The sequence below is a fragment of the Carassius carassius genome, chromosome 34 (assembly GCF_963082965.1).
Source record: "Carassius carassius chromosome 34, fCarCar2.1, whole genome shotgun sequence".
NCBI classification, from domain to species: Eukaryota; Metazoa; Chordata; class Actinopteri; order Cypriniformes; family Cyprinidae; genus Carassius; species Carassius carassius.
Genome location: NC_081788.1, coordinates 27,140,807 through 27,158,480, shown reverse-complemented (window position 1 = coordinate 27,158,480; position 17,674 = coordinate 27,140,807). Strand labels below are relative to the sequence as shown.

At 34.8% G+C, this 17,674-nt stretch overlaps 1 protein-coding gene across 1 annotated transcript in view; it reads right to left on the bottom strand.

Annotated features, from left to right (window-relative positions):
* Nucleotides 1-17,674, bottom strand: part of dock5 (dedicator of cytokinesis 5) — a 54,789-nt gene that overhangs the window by 21,977 nt on the left and 15,138 nt on the right. Inside the window, exons 13-35 of the mRNA XM_059523325.1 lie at nt 17,113-17,238; nt 16,857-16,981; nt 16,086-16,184; nt 15,053-15,125; nt 14,582-14,685; nt 11,625-11,805; nt 11,163-11,260; nt 10,990-11,079; nt 9,818-9,918; nt 9,456-9,590; nt 9,127-9,242; nt 8,541-8,607; nt 7,883-7,989; nt 7,658-7,794; nt 6,010-6,105; nt 5,646-5,744; nt 5,179-5,349; nt 2,337-2,437; nt 2,167-2,225; nt 1,783-1,937; nt 1,231-1,316; nt 278-434; nt 71-111 (exon numbers count right to left, since the gene is read on the bottom strand). Coding sequence (XP_059379308.1) covers nt 71-111; nt 278-434; nt 1,231-1,316; nt 1,783-1,937; nt 2,167-2,225; nt 2,337-2,437; nt 5,179-5,349; nt 5,646-5,744; nt 6,010-6,105; nt 7,658-7,794; nt 7,883-7,989; nt 8,541-8,607; nt 9,127-9,242; nt 9,456-9,590; nt 9,818-9,918; nt 10,990-11,079; nt 11,163-11,260; nt 11,625-11,805; nt 14,582-14,685; nt 15,053-15,125; nt 16,086-16,184; nt 16,857-16,981; nt 17,113-17,238 — 2,524 coding nt within the window. The remainder of the gene's footprint in view (nt 1-70; nt 112-277; nt 435-1,230; nt 1,317-1,782; nt 1,938-2,166; nt 2,226-2,336; nt 2,438-5,178; nt 5,350-5,645; nt 5,745-6,009; nt 6,106-7,657; nt 7,795-7,882; nt 7,990-8,540; nt 8,608-9,126; nt 9,243-9,455; nt 9,591-9,817; nt 9,919-10,989; nt 11,080-11,162; nt 11,261-11,624; nt 11,806-14,581; nt 14,686-15,052; nt 15,126-16,085; nt 16,185-16,856; nt 16,982-17,112; nt 17,239-17,674) is intronic.

Sequence of the window (17,674 nt, the reverse complement as noted above, 5' to 3'; positions counted from 1 at the left end):
GATGCATGCATCAGATTCATATTTGTGCTATCAACAAAGACAATAACATTTGATCATCAAAAACACTTACCGGATATAAATATCCTCCCTCTTTTTTTCTTTGTAAAAGTTCTGTGGACATGAGAGAGAAGATACAGAGATGTGATTTCATAAAAGTATCTAAACAACTTTTATCCCTTACTGGATCCTTGCTGGTCTTTTCAGCAGGTTGAGCACATAATAAGGAATATTTATAAATACTGCAGCTGTGTTTGAGTTCACAGGGTCTGCTTCTCACCAGGACGTTGACGGTGCAGATCATGCGGAGCTCCGGGCTCTCATCATGGGTGATGGTGCGGTAAGCCAACAGGTTCTCCAGCAGACTACTTAAAAGAAGAGCCAATGCTTCACCAGACTGAGACAGATAGCGGTGCCGTCGACAGCGCTCCAACAGCCTGGACACAACACACACAGCATGTGGTGAACAAAGTACACAAATTAAATACAGATACCCTCATAAAATTTTACTCCAGTATAAAGTATTAATAATTACATTTTCATGTTTACTTCAGTAAAAGTATTGAAGCGTTTGTTTGTTAATGTTTCTTAAAAAAATAAAAAGTTGTAATTTTTTATTCTAGTCAGTATAAAAGCATTTGATTTTTTTATGTACTTAAAAATAAAAAAGATGTTCTAGTTTTTAGTTTAGTGCAAATATTTAATAAGCATTAATCTGCAAATAAGCAGAACATTTTTACCAAAACATATTTTATCAAAACACGAAACTTCAAAATACTAAAACCTCAAATTAAGTCAAAGATAATTTGAATGCACAAAGAAGAAATTTACTATATAGTATTTTACAAATTAAGAAAATATATGTGTGTGTTGAGAAAGTATGAAAATACAATGTACAGATGTCACATGGGGCAAAAATACTAAACCTTTTTAAGAGGAACACAAATGTACTAGTTTTGTAAATGTTTTAAAGTGCTACAGCAGAAGGGAAGAGACACTGGCATTCATTTGCAATATTTTACATTAAATAGCATATAGACAGTGACACAAATGCAAACATGTCCACATCTAAGCAATGGGCATAAACAGCTCACCCTTTTACAGAAGATCTAGTCAACAGGCAACTGACAGTGATGTAATCAATCCTAAAACTTACTTTTCTAAGTACAAAGCAATAAAAATATGTATAATATATGAGAGGCATCACATGGTAAGAAGAGAGGAAAATCTCACGTTTTCTCCAGCAAAATCTTGTATTGTTCATCACCGCAGCCTCCTTCAACTTCCTGGTCTAGTTTTGTGATTAACTCATTCTCAAACTGCAAAGAACATAAATGCTTCATCAAACTTTCTGACCATCATATAGAAGCCTACATAGGCAACATCTTAACAGACATGGACCCTCATCAGTACATTAGCCTAAAATCGAACTTCAAATTAAAAAATAAAAATAAAATACATTTTAAAAACTACTGTAAAAAAAAAATCATTTTACTTCATCAAACCTAAAACATAAAACTAAGGTTAACAAAATGAATGATATCCATTTTTTTTAAATGAATATGTATTTTAATAAATAGATACTTCTGCATTGAATAAAATATAAGATTTATATTTAATATTTAAAAATGTGAAAAAACCTGTCACAATGTATTCTTTATTTTTGACCAATACCAGCATTGTTGACAGCATTATGATGCCTTAATAAGTTGCCTAGGTGGATGACTTCTGCAGGTTTTAAATCTGAACTTCTGAAAATGATGCTGGCACAGAAACAGGCCTCACCTTCTGAAAGGTGTGGTTGGTGCTGAAATGGTGTTCGCACTGCATCATGTCAAAGAAGATGGGGATGATGGCTTTCCTCAGCTCAGGCTCCGGCACTAACGTGGCTTCCAGGATCGGCCCCACCATCGTAGGGATGAACTTCATCTTCTGTTGGCCTGAAAGTGACATAAACATCCACTGACATCACAAAACAGCCAAAATTCCTTCAAAAGAAATAAAATATGAACTCTGTCTCAGCCGTCAAAGACAGAGACTACAGTAGTGATTTTACTCTATAAAAAGCAGTTTTAGGACATTCTGTAAAAATATTTCTTTACATTCGACCACTTTTGTAATTGGGGTCACTTTTTATAACAGATAAGAAGCACGAGAAAAAGCTTTTACCAAGGTTGTACCACATATCTCTCAGCTTGAAGCCGATGCTTTTCCGCATGTCTCCGTACCTGTTTACATTTTTAGAAACTCAATTTAAGATGTCAGCCCTTCAAATAAAATGAACAAAAACCAACACTTGAACACTAGAGAAACAATGTACCCACAGGTCTCTCACTCACTTGTTGAGAATCTTGTTGCGCTTCTCGAGCGAGAAAGACTCCAGCTGCAAGGACTTGTGGGTAAGGAAGGCAACAATCAGGTGAAAATAATTGTTCCAAAGCTATTGAGGAAAAAACAACAGGAAATCATCAAAACAAAATAATTTCCTGAGCACAAAATAGACATAAAAATAAAAGAATATGGCAAAGATTTAAAAAGTTCAGAGAGGCTTTGCAGTAATTTCCTGCATTTGATATCACCATGGTGGTTCCAGCAAAGTTTTGGTGTTACCATGGTATATACTCAAGTACTGCACAAACAATGCATAACAAGTTAAGTTTAACACTTATGACCAATAGTGAACTTATTAAAATTAGGATTTATTGAGGGAAACTAGTATTTACGACTTCATTGTTTCGAGAACAGAAATGTACTTGTTCTATTATTGCAACACAGAGCTAGAAATTGACCTGGATTATTAGAAATACTGGCAGATGTTTTTAAATTGTGTTTTGTGTTACATAAGCACAGATGAGTACGGCATAGCCTTGCTTTGATTACTTAGACATTTAGTTTGCACTGATATACTGTAATGCATTAGCTTTTTTAATCGACTGAGGTCTTACGGGTGAAATACTTCCGATGCACAGGGTGTTAAATGAATGGTAACCAAGTTGAGTATTTTTCAAAAGCGATATAGATGATATTTACTAAATGTCTGAAGTGCAGAAGGCTTCCAGTGGGTGCAAAATCCATAAGCTTCCCAAAAGATCATCACAAATGAGCATCATAAAAACATGTTATATAAGAGCATGCAACAGAAAATGTTCATATGCATCATAGAAATGCCCTAACATTACTCTACTGGAAAATAATTACATGCACAGAACAACTGCTCACTCAGTGCATGCAGAGATACTCACAGTGCAGATTATCTGTGGTCAAATCACTACTGCAAACCTCACACAGAACATTAAAGGTTTTATTATTTTAATCTCTGTGGTCTTATTATAATGTTTGACAGTTTTGTTTTGTATTTGCACCAAAAACATGACCATTTTCTACAATCTCTCAGATCCTTAGGGTTAAAAAGGATATAAATTCCCTGTTTGCCGCACTTACACATGGTGTGTGGTTGTGGGATTGCTATTGGGTTTCATAGATTACATGGTGTGACAAAATCAATGCTGAATCTGCCAAAATTTAGACTGAAATGATCAGAGATTTCATTATAAATTTTATCTACTGAAAATCGGATGGTCCAAGGCGAAGTAACGTAATGTTTAATAATATAGAACACATTAAAATGAGCTTTAAAGACAACTGAGTAAATATTTAATGTACTCGATGTTTAATTTCTGGTAGAAATAGAACCATAGGTTTACATTCATGCATTTGGCACACACTTTTATCTAAAGTGACAAATACACTTTTATTTACCTCTTTTAACCATTCTGTCAAATGCCATTTTGATTACAACCATACCAACACCCTTGTTTATGGGATATCATTGCTTCTGAAAGATTTATGCTGCCTTCAACAGTTAACCAAATGAAGTATAGGCAGGTCTTTGCAGGCAGGATGTTGTGCAAACATTGGATTTGGATGTGTCTTGATGCCTTCCTGCCTCAGTTTACTGCCCGTGAAAGAAGTGTTTTTCAATTTAAGGATTCAGCAGTGCTGTTTTTAGGACTGGGATGGAAACAGAAGTTCTGATAATTACAGTATGGCTAGCACAATAGACGCCTTTATCTCAGAAGATCAAGGAAAATATTCCCCATGGTACAGCCTTTTAACTACAGACAACTTTCATTCATTTCTTATCCAAAACACCAGAACTGTTCTTTAAAGGTTCATTAACAATTCTTTTAGTAATTTTAAGAATTTTTTTATTTGGAAAAAAGGAATGCAATTCCTTGCGATTGCAATTTTAATAAACTAATATTTAATGTCTTTATTTCACATTTTAATCAACCTTAACTGTATATTAAAAAATGGAATTAAAACAAATAAGCAGCACTATTTGAGCCTCACAGTTAGTTGTATGTGTTAGATTTACTATAAAGAAATGATTTATAAGTGTCAATACACAAATTACACTGATTGCACTGCATGTTTGGGGACTAAGATTTTCAAATGTTTTTAAAAAGAATATTTGCATAAAGGGATATAAATAAATAAATATAAAATTTAAATTTAAAAAAATCTAATATTCTGAAATATTATTACAATTTCAAATAACTGTTTTCTATATGAATATACTTTAAAATGCAAATTATTTCTGTAAAAAGTCAAAGCAGTATTTTCAGCATCATTACTCCAGTCTTCAGTGTCACATGATCTTCAGAAATCATTCCTTCAGAAATACGCTGATTTGCTGCTCAAAAAACATTTTATATGTTTATATCATCAATGCAATAAAAATAGGTTAATATTTTTGCGTAAACTGTGATATATTTGTTTTCAGGATACTTTGATAAATAGAAAGTAAAAAAAAGAACAGCATTTACTTAAAACAGAATATTTTGGTAAATTACAAATGCCTTTACTGTCACTTCTTATCACATTAATTCATCTTTACTGAATAAAAGTATTCATTTCCCTTACTGACCATAAACTTTTGAACGGGAGAGTAAAAGAACAATTCATAATTGTCAAAACTGGCCACCAGACAAAACAGAAGCGGTTCTGATTCAGTTTCCTAATATTCGCAGTGCTTTCAGAAGAAACATTGGTAATCACTGTTTTTTAAGAAATTGTGGCTTGAGCAATACAGAAGCATGACTGTGCTTCCGGCAATATAATCTCGGTCTTGCCTGAAGGGTAATTGTGTAACCCCTTTACAGTCCCCATTAAACTGACCTGCAAGTGGAAGTGTGTGGAGTCCAGGAAGTATCTGTTGAGAACATCTGAGTACTGGTCAATCGCCCACAGAAAAACTTTCATTTGGTGAAGATTCAAGATCATCCAGTCGGGCGGAAACACGTTGCCCATCAGGTTTTTGAACATGATGAAAGTCTCCATTAGAAAGTCCTAGTTGGGAGACAACAAAGAAACAGATTCTTGTTGTTACGAGCATGTAAGTGCATGCCAAGGAAAACTACGATTAGACGCAGACCGACAAATGACATTAGTGTTACGCACAGATATGACTGAGCAGGAAAAACAGATGCTAATTAGAAGCTGTGCTTATCTTGTTCTGCTATTAAACCCTGCCATGCATCGCATCATTCAGCTGTGCAAAAGGTAGATTATTTATAACTTAACTCTCAAAGAACAAAAAGCTCTACAATGATAGATGGGGCCTGCGGAGAGAGCGGGAGACTTACGATAATGTCCTGCCTGGTTTTGAAGGTGCTGATGTATTGTGCATAATGTGCGTCTTCCATTTGTTTCAGGATTGCAGTCATGCATGCCAGGTAGTGGCCCTGTGTCCAGAGGAAGAGAAGAAATAATCAATAACTGCATGTGCTGCCCACTCTGCTGAGAAAGCTCATAGCCACAGGCCTGGGCAAAGAAATAAACAAGTTAAGTTCAGTGGTCCAGACTGCTATCATTATGAGTTTCAGCAGGTGTGTGTGGGCTTCGCTGCTGTGCGCTCGAAACAACAACAGCTTTGACAGTAAGGTAAGCTGATTTAGCACTGCTAAATCTTTCTAGAACACTTGATATTGTGTTGTGCCAGTGTCTCACTAAGAAGGGAGAGTCCAAACTCAGGTTGATGACTGTACGGTTGACCCTCCGCAAGAGACGGTCCACGATTAACTTCACATGACCGCATGTGGGACCCTGAAAGCATAAAAAGGTGAATGAGATGCACTGAAGGATGCTTGAATGCATGATGGGTGAACCCAGAAAGGAATCTCTCATAAACAAACAGCAGTGCAACTTAAAATGACCTTATTTTGGAAATTTGCAACATAACCGCTCCAGCAAAGAGATGCTCACAAGTCGCAGGGGTCTGACCTGGAATGCCTACCTGTCTCAATACATATCAACCCAAATGTCAAGCAATCTTGAATGCACTGTCAGATCAACAAGCCTAGCGAAATGCATCATGGTTGAAAGATCAGCTTGTCTGTATACATTCAAAAAAGTCATTTACTGTCTCATGTAGCTAGACTTTTCACCAGGAAGTCACTTTTGCGAACCACGGAAGCATTTATTTGCTAAAAATAAGAGTGTGTATTATTAATATAATTTTAAATAAGTGTTTTGTAATATATTTTAAAATGCAATTTATTTCTGTGATTCAAAGCTGAATTTTCAGCATCATTACTCCCGTCTTCAATGTCACATGATCCTTCAGGAATCATTCTAATATGCAGATTAGATGCTCAAGAAGCATTTCTGATTATTGTACTAATACTGACTTGTGCTGCGTCGTGTTTGTTGATTAAAATTATTGATTTAATTTATCTTGCACATCCATTTTTATGCCTTGCAAACTAAAACGGTTTCTGAGATCGTGTGAATTCTATTCTATATTATCTTGACAAATCAGCGAAATTTGCAACAGAATTATATAGATGGCCAAGAAATAAGAAAATGACAAACCAATAATTAATGTTTTGCAATGCATGTCATTTTCCAGCTCCATTTTCTGCTGGAAATTTTATTTTTCTAAAGTAAATGTACATGTGAAAAATACATGTAAAACACTTATTATATTATACTTGATAAATAGAAATTAAATATAGTCAGTAATATTTGTTAAGATATATTAAAACTGATGCTCAGCAAGGATGCATTCAATTGATCAAAAGTGACAAAAGACATTTACCAAACATTTATTTTAAATAAATGCTGTTCTTTCCATTAACTTAATTCTATATACTATGTTTTGCCATCACAAGAATAAATTACAATTTTAAAGTATATTACAATACATAACATTTGTTTGTGTAATAATATTTCACAATACTACTGTGTTGCATTTTTTAATCAATCAAACGAAGGCTTGATGAGCATAAGAGACTTTTCAAAATATTATACAAATCTCAGATTCAGATTTTTACATGTATTAAACAATAAAAATGCATAGCTAAAATCAATTTGTATCATTCTTTTGTGTTGGGGCCAGTGAAAGTGCTCAGAGGAAGTAAAAATGACTGGGACAACACAAAACATAATGTATTGTTAAGCCATGACTCAATAATTCATTGGTAATGTGTAAACACGTCTCTGTTTCCCAGTGGAATGATAAAACCTGTACAAAACCTCCTGGAAACTGCATAAAGCCAACCAATTAGTTTGGTTCCTGTGGTTTTGCTCATCAGATGGTCTCAGGCTGAGATAAGGTTCCTCATAACTGGCATCAACTCAACTGCATCAAACTCACCACGTCTTTACAGTCCAGCATGTCCAGGACGGTGCTCAGCAGCTGGACACAAGCCTCAAGATCAGGTTTGTTGGAGTTATCGTCCAGCTGCCCACTCAACTGATCTGTGATCAGAGGCAACAAAACATCTCTGCAGTCTAAAAGCACAAGAGAGTATATGAGAGGTGTGGATGACAGTCGATGAAACAATATGATATGTTGACCTGAACGGCTATCAAGTCCTACCTGGCTGTTTGAACAGGTTACTCTCAACAATTTTCACCAGACAGCCCAGCTTCTGCCTCACCATCTGAGAATCTGGGATGCTTTCGATGAACTTAGCCAGCTGAACACTGTGAGAGACAGAAATGTGTTCGATGAAAACATAGTGGAAACTACACAGCATGGTACAGAAATCGCAAGTCAGTGGGTAATTACGTGAAAAGAAAAGAAAGAACTGACATATATTTCTGAACTCGAGTGTGAACAGTTGGAATACAGTACATTCCCTACACTTGTCTTCAAACAGAAGATGAATGCAAAGCCTGTTAGAGATGTGATGCAGTTTACCAAAGATCTACAGCGTCAAAGACCTTCTGTAAGTCAGTGATGATGCCAGGAAGTCAAATACATCTTTAAAGCTCAAATAATAAACTTTTTTTTTTTTCTTTTTTTTTTACAAAAATACAAGCTTTCGCATTTCTGTTTTTTAACCATTAGGAACACTGATGCAATTTATATGTAATTATAAGTGCCTTACTGTAACCATGATTAATGCAAAATCTTATTATGGTAAACAACAGTATACCACAAATTAGTTTCTAACCAAACTGGTATAAACCTGTGGTGATGCAAGGGCTAGATTTTTCATAGCAATGTGAAATACATCATTCATTTACTTTACCTGAGCTCTACAGCATCAAAGACCTTCTGCAAATCATTGATGATGGTGGGAAGATATTTCAAGATTGCTCCCTGTACGATAAACAGAGAACGTTCACTACATATATAATGAAAACAATAATATTGTGAAATATTATTACAATTAAAAACAAATGTTTTCTATTTGAATATATTTTAAAATGTCATTTATTCTTGTGATGCAAAGCAGAATTTTCAGCATCTTTTCTCCAGTCTTGCGTGTCACATGATCTTCAGAAATCATTCTGATATACTGATTTGCTATTGCAATTCTGATTATAAAAAAGTAGTGCTACTTAATATTTTTGGTGAAAATGTGATATATTTTGTTTTTCAGGATTCACTGATGAATAGAAAGCACAAAAGCACAGCATTTTGTTTGAAATAGATATCTAAATAATTGTACTGTCACTTTTGATTAGTTTAATGAATCTTTGCTGAATAAAAGTATTATGTACTTTAAATCTGTAACCTTGTACTTTGTAAATCTTTTACAAATCTCTGTTCACAAATGGTATCTGTAAACATTTCTACTAAACGTTTATTGTATTTCCATGTGCAAAAAAGACCTGCCTTTATCTTAACTCCTTCATCCAGAGGTCTGTCCATCAGAATACTGATAGAAAGAAATAAGGTCCGAATGGAGTCGAGAAACTGCCCTCCATCTTCACTTTTCCCATAAAACCTGACAAAAAAACAGAAGAAAATCAGAGATCTATCCATCTATGTATCTATCTACAAACATGCTGCATATGGATGCATTTCATCTTATAATGCATTAAAACAATTTTGCATTTTTTGCTGTTGTTTTTTAATTTTTGCATTGTCAGATCAAGGACAAGTTCAATCAAGCCCTCTTGAAGGCTATTTTTGAGAGCCAATAAGGGCCAGTACTCACCTCAAATAGAGAATCCGTGATTGCACAATAAAATAAAAAAGATACTTGAAGGCTTTCAAAGCGGCATACAGTCGCTCCGTATGAGCCGGGTCCTCAGCATGGCCCACAAAATAATTCAACACTTTGGTCAACTTCCTGTGAAAAGACGAGGCAAACCGAGGCAATTACGGCAAGCCTGTAAATCAATACAGGTCACAACCGAGAATGTCACTGGACAGGTGTATATAGAGAACAGGTCAGAGATGGAGAAAGTGTTAGGATGAGATGGCAAGGTGAGAATTAAATGTGGACAAAAATGGCCAAGTTATATTTAAACACATGAACTGTGACACAAAGGACAGAGAAACCCAAACAAGACTTACTGGTACGCCAGAGTAGCGCTGAAGTGATTGCTAATGTAGGTCTCCAAAACAGGGTTGAAATGCTGAAACTTTACGTCGCCGATGAGTGAGATGATGAAAACCTGAACAAATCAAGCAACAATACAATGTCTCCTTTATTTTAGAATCACTTAAAAACTTATGAAGTTTCAAGACAACATCAAATCTAAATTTAATTCCTTAACAAATGCCTCTTATTTTGAATGATTCATCAGAAGAAAAATTGTATTAATTGTATTTCATCACACTGGAGTCTTCAAAACAGCCTCAAAGGACTATGGGGCACAAACTTTTAAAAAAATATATATATAAATTATATAAAAAAAATTTAAAAAAAATTAAATAAAATAGATTTTATTATTATCATTACTATTATTAATATTTAAATACTTTCTGTGACTCTTTAAACATACTATTATTAGTAGTAGTAATATTAACTGATATAATTTTATTTTAATATTAATACTAACAGTGTCATTCATATTTATAATTTATTAATATATTTACTATTTAGGGATATTATTATTATTATTATTATTATTATTATTATTAATATGAATATATATATATATATATATATATATATATATATATATATATATATATATATATATATATATATATATATATATATTAATGTGATTGTTATTTTTATTTATTAATAAAATAAGAAATATTAATTATGCATGTTCATAGTAATTGTCATTATAATAAAAAATCTAAAATAGAAAGTAATAAAATATTAATATTTATGCTACTATTAGTATTATTACAAATATAAATAATAATATTCATATTCATATAATAATAATAATCATCATCATTATAATCTCTTTAAAAAGTCATGAAAAGTAGTAAAATATTAGAAAATCTATATGTTATATTCATGTATTTTTGTAGTTATAACAAAAAAAATCCTTATTCACTAGTGAAAAGTCATAGTGTGAGAAGCTTTTTCCGAGTGAGCAACACTAACTGTTGCTCATGCTTGCGATGACAGATCTGAACTCGTGTTATTTCTATTTGTGATACTTAAAATCATAAGGCTTGGTCCCTGATATATCCAGGTTTTACATTGCTGGAGAAACTCCATCATAAGCATAGGTTGGCAACTGCTGGATGTCTAAAGAGTGAGTTAAATAATTAATACTTGCCAAGGCATTGAAAACCAGTGTATCATAGGTTTCTTCCTCTGAGGTCTCCATCATGATATTAAAGAGAGCGTCCAGTGTGTCCTGCAGGAACTAGAGGAACACACAACTAAAACCTTAGATCATAAAGCAGCATTTTATAGAAGGCCAAGTGTTGCGTTTTCTACCACCCTTACTTTAATTATCTCCCCTCCTTCTACTTCCATCAGTTTCTGAAGAATTTCTTCAAGTCTCTCAGTGTTTGATCTCCAGTTGAGAAGCCCCAGAAGGTCAACTGAGTCAGAGGAAATTAAAAAAGTTATAGAAAGCCAAGTACTGCAAGAACATTGCTGTCTCAAACGGTTACATATTGCTTTTATAGGTGATCAAAATAAAACTTTTGCAATTATCTACTCTCACCTCTCTTGCGGTTTCAAACCATATGATTTTTTACAGAAGTTTTCGGAAGCCATGCGACAGCTTCAAATGTAGAAAAGACTGACATTTTTTTTTATTATCTACTATTTAAGTTCAATATGCGGAGACATCAGTAAATGTCAGGTTTGCAAAGACATGAGGGTAAATAACAGAATTGTAATTTTGGGGTTAAATATAATTTTTTTTTGGGGGGGGGGCATAGGAAAGGAAATGACTCTTACCGTTTTGTGTAAGCTTTGTGGAGCAGGTGAGGGTGGCGATCTGGAAGCTGTCTTTGGTGATGGGAATGATGCCACCATGATGAAAGGATTTTCCTGTCTGTCTCTCTTTCTCTTCCACATCAGCATACGAACCAGGCAGAGTCAAATACGTCTTGGCATCGTCAGCTTTCTTCACATCTACCTGTAGGAACAGAAGAGGAATTGAAAGTGGCATTGCTCCTCGGTGGAAGAGTAAGACCACATCACAGAGGGAAATAACAGATACTGCAGGTATAGAGTGAAGTTCAGAGAAGTTTAAAGACATCTAAAGGTTTACATGTCAAGATGAGGCTTAGCGACTACAAAGCTTTCAGAAAAGAAAGTACACTCCTTTTCCATTATTCTTTTTTTTTTTTTGTATTAAGTATTATTTTTTGACAGAAATGAATACTTTTATTCAGCAATGATGCATTAAATTAATATAAAAGGGACGGTAAAATACACCTATAATGTTACAAAGCATTTCAAATACAGTATACAGTCGTGGCCAAAAGTTTTGAGAATTACATAAATATTAGTTTTCAAAAAGTTTGCTGCTAAACTGCTTTTAGATCTTTGTTTCAGTTGTTTCTGTGATGTACTGAAATATAATTACAAGCACTTCATACGTTTCAAAGGCTTTTATCGACAATTACATTTATGCAAAGAGTCAGTATTTGCAGTGTTGGCCCTTCTTTTTCAGGACCTCTGCAATTCGACTGGGCATGCTCTCAATCAACTTCTGGGTCAAATCCGGACTGATAGCAACCCATTCTTTCATAATCACTTCTTGGAGTTTGTCAGAATTAGTGGGTTTTTGTTTGTCCACCCGCCTCTTGAGGATTGACCACAAGTTCTCAATGGGATTAAGATCTGGGGAGTTTCCAGGCCATGGACCCAAAATTTCAACATTCTTGTCCCCGAGCCACTTAGTTATCACTTTTGCCTTATGGCACGGTGCTCCATCGTGCTGGAAAATGCATTGTTCTTCACCAAACTGTTGTTGGATTGTTGGAAGAAGTTGCTGTTGGAGGGTGTTTTGGTACCATTCTTTATTCATGGCTGTGTTTTTGGGCAGATTTGTGAGTGAGCCCACTCCCTTGGATGAGAAGCAACCCCACACATGAATGGTGTCAGGATGCTTTACTGTTGGCATGACACAGGACTGATGGTAGCGCTCACCTTTTCTTCTCCGGACAAGCCTTTTTCCAGATGCCCCAAACAATCAGAAAGGGGCTTCATCGAAGAATATGACTTTGCCCCAGTCCTCAGCAGTCCATTCACTATACTTTCTGCAGAAGATCAATCTGTCCCTGATGTTTTTTTTGGAGAGAAGTGGCTTCTTTGCTGCCCTTCTTGACACCAGGCCATCTTCCAAAAGTCTTGGTCTCACTGTGCGTGCAGATGCGCTCTCACCTCCCTGCTGCCATTCCTGAGCAAGCTCTGCACTGGTGGCACTCCGATCCCGCAGCTGAATCCTCTTTAGGAGACCATCCTGGCACTTGCTGGACTTTCTTGGACGCCCTGAAGCCTTCTTTACAAGAATTTAACCTCTTTCCTTGAAGTTCTTGATGATCCTATAAATTGTTGATTTAGGTGCAATCTTAGTAGCCACAATATCCTTGCCTGTGAAGCCATTTTTATGCAACGCAATGATGGCTGCACGTGTTTCTTTGCAGGTCACCATGGTTAACAATGGAAGAACAATGATTTCAAGCATCACCCTCCTTTTAACATGTCAAGTCTGCCATTCTAACCCAATCAGCCTGACATAATGATCTCCAGCCTTGTGCTCGTCAACATTCTCACCTGAGTTAACAAGACGATTACTGAAATGATCTCAGCAGGTCCTTTAATGACAGCAATGAAATGCAGTGGAAAGGTTTTTTTGGGATTAAGTTAATTTTCATGGCAAAGAAGGACTATGCAATTCATCTGATCACTCTTCATAACATTCTGGAGTATATGCAAATTGCTATTATAAAAACTTAAGCAGCAACTTTTCCAATTTCCAATATTTATGTAATTCTCAAAACTTTTGGCCACGACTGTATGCTGTTCTTTTGAACTTTCTAGTCACCAGACAATCCTGAAAAAATATATCATGGTTTTCAACATTAATAATAATAATCAAAAATGTTTCTTGAGCTGCAAATCAGCATATTAGAATGATTTCTGAAGGATCATGTGACACTGAAGACTGGAGTAATTCAGATTTGCATCACAGGAATAAATTAAATTTTTACAAATATTCAAATATAAAACAGTTATTTTAAATTGAATTTTAAATTAATACATTTCTGTTTTCCGATATAAAATAAATGTTAAAGCTCAAAGTATTTTTTTCCCTGTAGTCATCTTTAAAGCTTATCCTTCCAACAACAATTCATTAATTTTTACTACAGCAAGTATTGAGCAAATTCTTCATTTAAAACAAATCTCAAACATTATTAACTAGCAAACAATGACATTTTTACAAGTTTACATTATTTCCTTAAAGAAATAGTTTTGTTATCAGTGCAAACTAAGCTAAATCAGCAGAACTTGTGGCATTACATTGTGAACCACAAAAAAAAATTTCCACTGTTTTATGTAAAACAAATAGCAGAAATGTGAAGCTTAGAATTTTACATTAAAAAAATATTTACATTAATTTTTCTGTTAAAACTTGTACATTTATTGAGCTGTAAAGTGGTTTTGCCAGTTTTACATTTTCTGTATTATGTTTTCATGACAACAAATATGTTAAACTGGATATAATGTTGCACAGAAAAGGTTATTAGGTAATTATTTCATACTAAACTCATGATAACGTTTATATTTTATGGCTATAAGGTCACTGAAAATTACCAAATAAAATTGTGATAATAGTATGCCACAAGTTCTGCCAATTGAGCTCAGTTTGAACTGAACAGAGAAGGTTTCTCACAGAAGCCCACCTTGTAGACAATGAGTTTGTGTTTTCCATCTGGAAGTGTGGTGCCATCCGACTTCATCAGGCGAACAAAAGCCATGCCAAAAGGCTTCTCGGACTTATCTCTAGCTACAGAAATGAAAGACATTCAACTTAAACACAAGCCTGAATATACAACAGCAAAATGCTAATGGGGTCAAGTGAGATCTGTATGAACTCCAGCTTATTCTTTATTTGTAAAAATGTTTTTCAAGCATAACTGTTTGCCCTATGTTGGGCCTACAAACAAAATAAGCAGATTTTCTTGTGCATAAAATACAAAGTGAAATGCTTGCTACAAACGTGCCCTGCATGACAAGGTTAAGAACCCCTGCAGAAATGAGTTAATGAAACTAAAGAGAACAGAGATCATAGTCCTCAGCTTCTATACACAGTTCTAGCTACTCAACATCATTTATTTACTATAAGGTTCTGTGAATGTCTGAATGACACTCACAATCTTGAGACGATCTGTGTCTGAAGGTGAGCCTCAGATGACATCGACACACATCCTCAATGGGAATGGTCACCTGACGGACAGAAGAGAACGGGTGAATACGAACCCAGGTGTAGCTCTTAAGTCCCTTTCACATGACCCATGTTGAGGGCATCAATGCACCTCTTAGCACATGCGTCAAGAGTCACATTGACCTTGACATGAAAAGCATTGACAGGGCAATTTTCTTCCTGGGCAGAATGAAAGTGGCAGGTTTACACAGTGAAAATAGTGTAATCAAATGGAAGAAGAAACATATTTGTGCTTAAAATAAGAAAATGCATTACTCTATCTGATGATATGCATTTCACATTGTCATACAACTATTTGCTAAATTCTCAGCCTATTTTCACATGCATGACATTATTTTATGGCTAACCCTGATTTCAAAGTTAGAATTATGACCAGTGCTTGAAATAAAATGGCATACTTGTTTTCGGCTACATCTGTGGGTGTTTTATTACATCCAAACAGCAGAAAATGTGAGATTTTATGGAAAAAAACGAATAATTTATTTGACATTAAATTAGGGGTGCGCCGATCACGATCGGCCGATCGTTAATGCGCATCTCGCACCCCTAATTTAATGTCTTATCAGTTTTTTCCATAAATTATTAGTTTTTTTGGTGCACCCCTACATTAAATGTAGTACTTTAACATATTTTCATAATTCTTTGGACATTTGATTACTTTTGATCATGTTAAGTTGATTATATATGTATATGTATATGTATATATATATATATATATATATATATATATACACCCACACCCACACACACATACAAATTTGATTTTCAAAAAGTAAAATTACTGAACTTTGAGTAATAGGTCACAGCACCTGACCTGTGCACAACATAAATTGGGGTTGTGCTCTAGATTGAGGCTTTGCATTACAGGGTTGGCATGAGTCATATGAAAGGATGTTTAGTTTCAAAACATCAAAAACCTAAACCCAGATGTCTTTACTTTAGTTTTTGTCCAGTGTTTGTACCTTAACAGTCTCATTCCAGCAGGGCTGCTTGACTTGATAGTAGATGACAGACTTGTATTCAGTGATCCCTTCATAACCAGCTCCAGGAAACATGGCTTTCTGAAGAGAGAATGAGGATGTAAAATAAGAAAACGAAACATCTACTGGAAGAAAATAGTTTTTCTTTTCTCATACAGCAAGTGGTTTGCTGCAGTAAATTCAAATGTTGACAAAGCCAGAAGTTGGCAGTACACAACTCGAGTAAAAGAAAACGGTGTTGCGTAATGTGCAGTATATAAAACAAGATCAAGACTGAAAGACAAGCTTACATCTCTTAAAAGAGGGGGAGATCTTTTTAGGAAAAGCTTTTCAGATTTTTGTGAGTGTAAACAGGAAACGCTTATATGTGCATTATAGCTTGAAATAACGTTTGGCAAGAACAGGGCTGTAAAAAGCTTTCTGTGTCATGTGTTTGGACATTTAAAGACGGCAGCCGTATCATAAAAGAGAAAGATCTGCAAGCTGTTTTTATGCCAGCAACAGTTCTGCTGTCAAAACACAAGAGATAAGCGGGGTGGATGAGCGCTGCATGCTAAACGGTGAAAGCTAAGACTGTTAGACAACATAAACGAGAAGAACGGAGGACAATGGAACGAGATAAAGTGCTTTTTTTATTCATTTTAAAATGACCTTTGAGGTATTTCCTAAAAAGTTAAGCCATGGTTATACCATGTTTTTTCTACACCTGCAAATTGCTGATGCATAAATATGAACAGACAACACTGATTGTACCTCCATGGGATTTCCGTCTTCATCCAGCACGCTCATCATAACTTCTACATTTTTGGGGGTCTTTTTTTTGCCACGATCAAATTCTCCTTGTAGCAGCGTAACATATATATCATTCCTTAAATAACCTGTAGAGACATGATCGATGCATTAACTGGTACATAAAGACTGACTTGAATAGCCTGAATAGCACTGAATAACCTGAATAGCACTGCTATTAAGACAAAGATGTTACAATCTGAAAGATGTGCAGACTGACCTGGCAGGATAATTTCAGGAAAGCCCATTTTCCTGACTATAGCTGTTGTGCGATCCACAAAATGAGGGTAATTTTTTTTAACCTGAAACACATCTCCAGGGAGCAGCTTTAGGGTCACAAACAAACCTGAAAGCAAGAACATGCCGTCATAAGTTCAGACAGGTCTCATCAGTCAACAAACCTCAGAATCTCTCAACACAAACTAAATCATTTCAAAATCAATGACTAAAATTGTAAATAAAACATAATTAAAAAGGAATAAAATAAAATGAAAAATGAATGCATTAAGTTTCAACTCAATATACAAAAAAGCAAACTCAATATAAAACATTTTAACTAAATGTGAGCTTTTATAGCACATGCAAAACTATTCCAAGTCCCAGATTATTTTTGTTTGGATATTGCACCATTCTCACATTGATGGATTATTATAAATAGTGGCTAAGCAATAAAGATTTGTATAATTTTTTTAATATACATGTTAATATGTGTTAAGGCAGATGAAATACAGGATATAATCATAGAAAATGAGACATACACAAGTGTGGAGGATATGCATCTT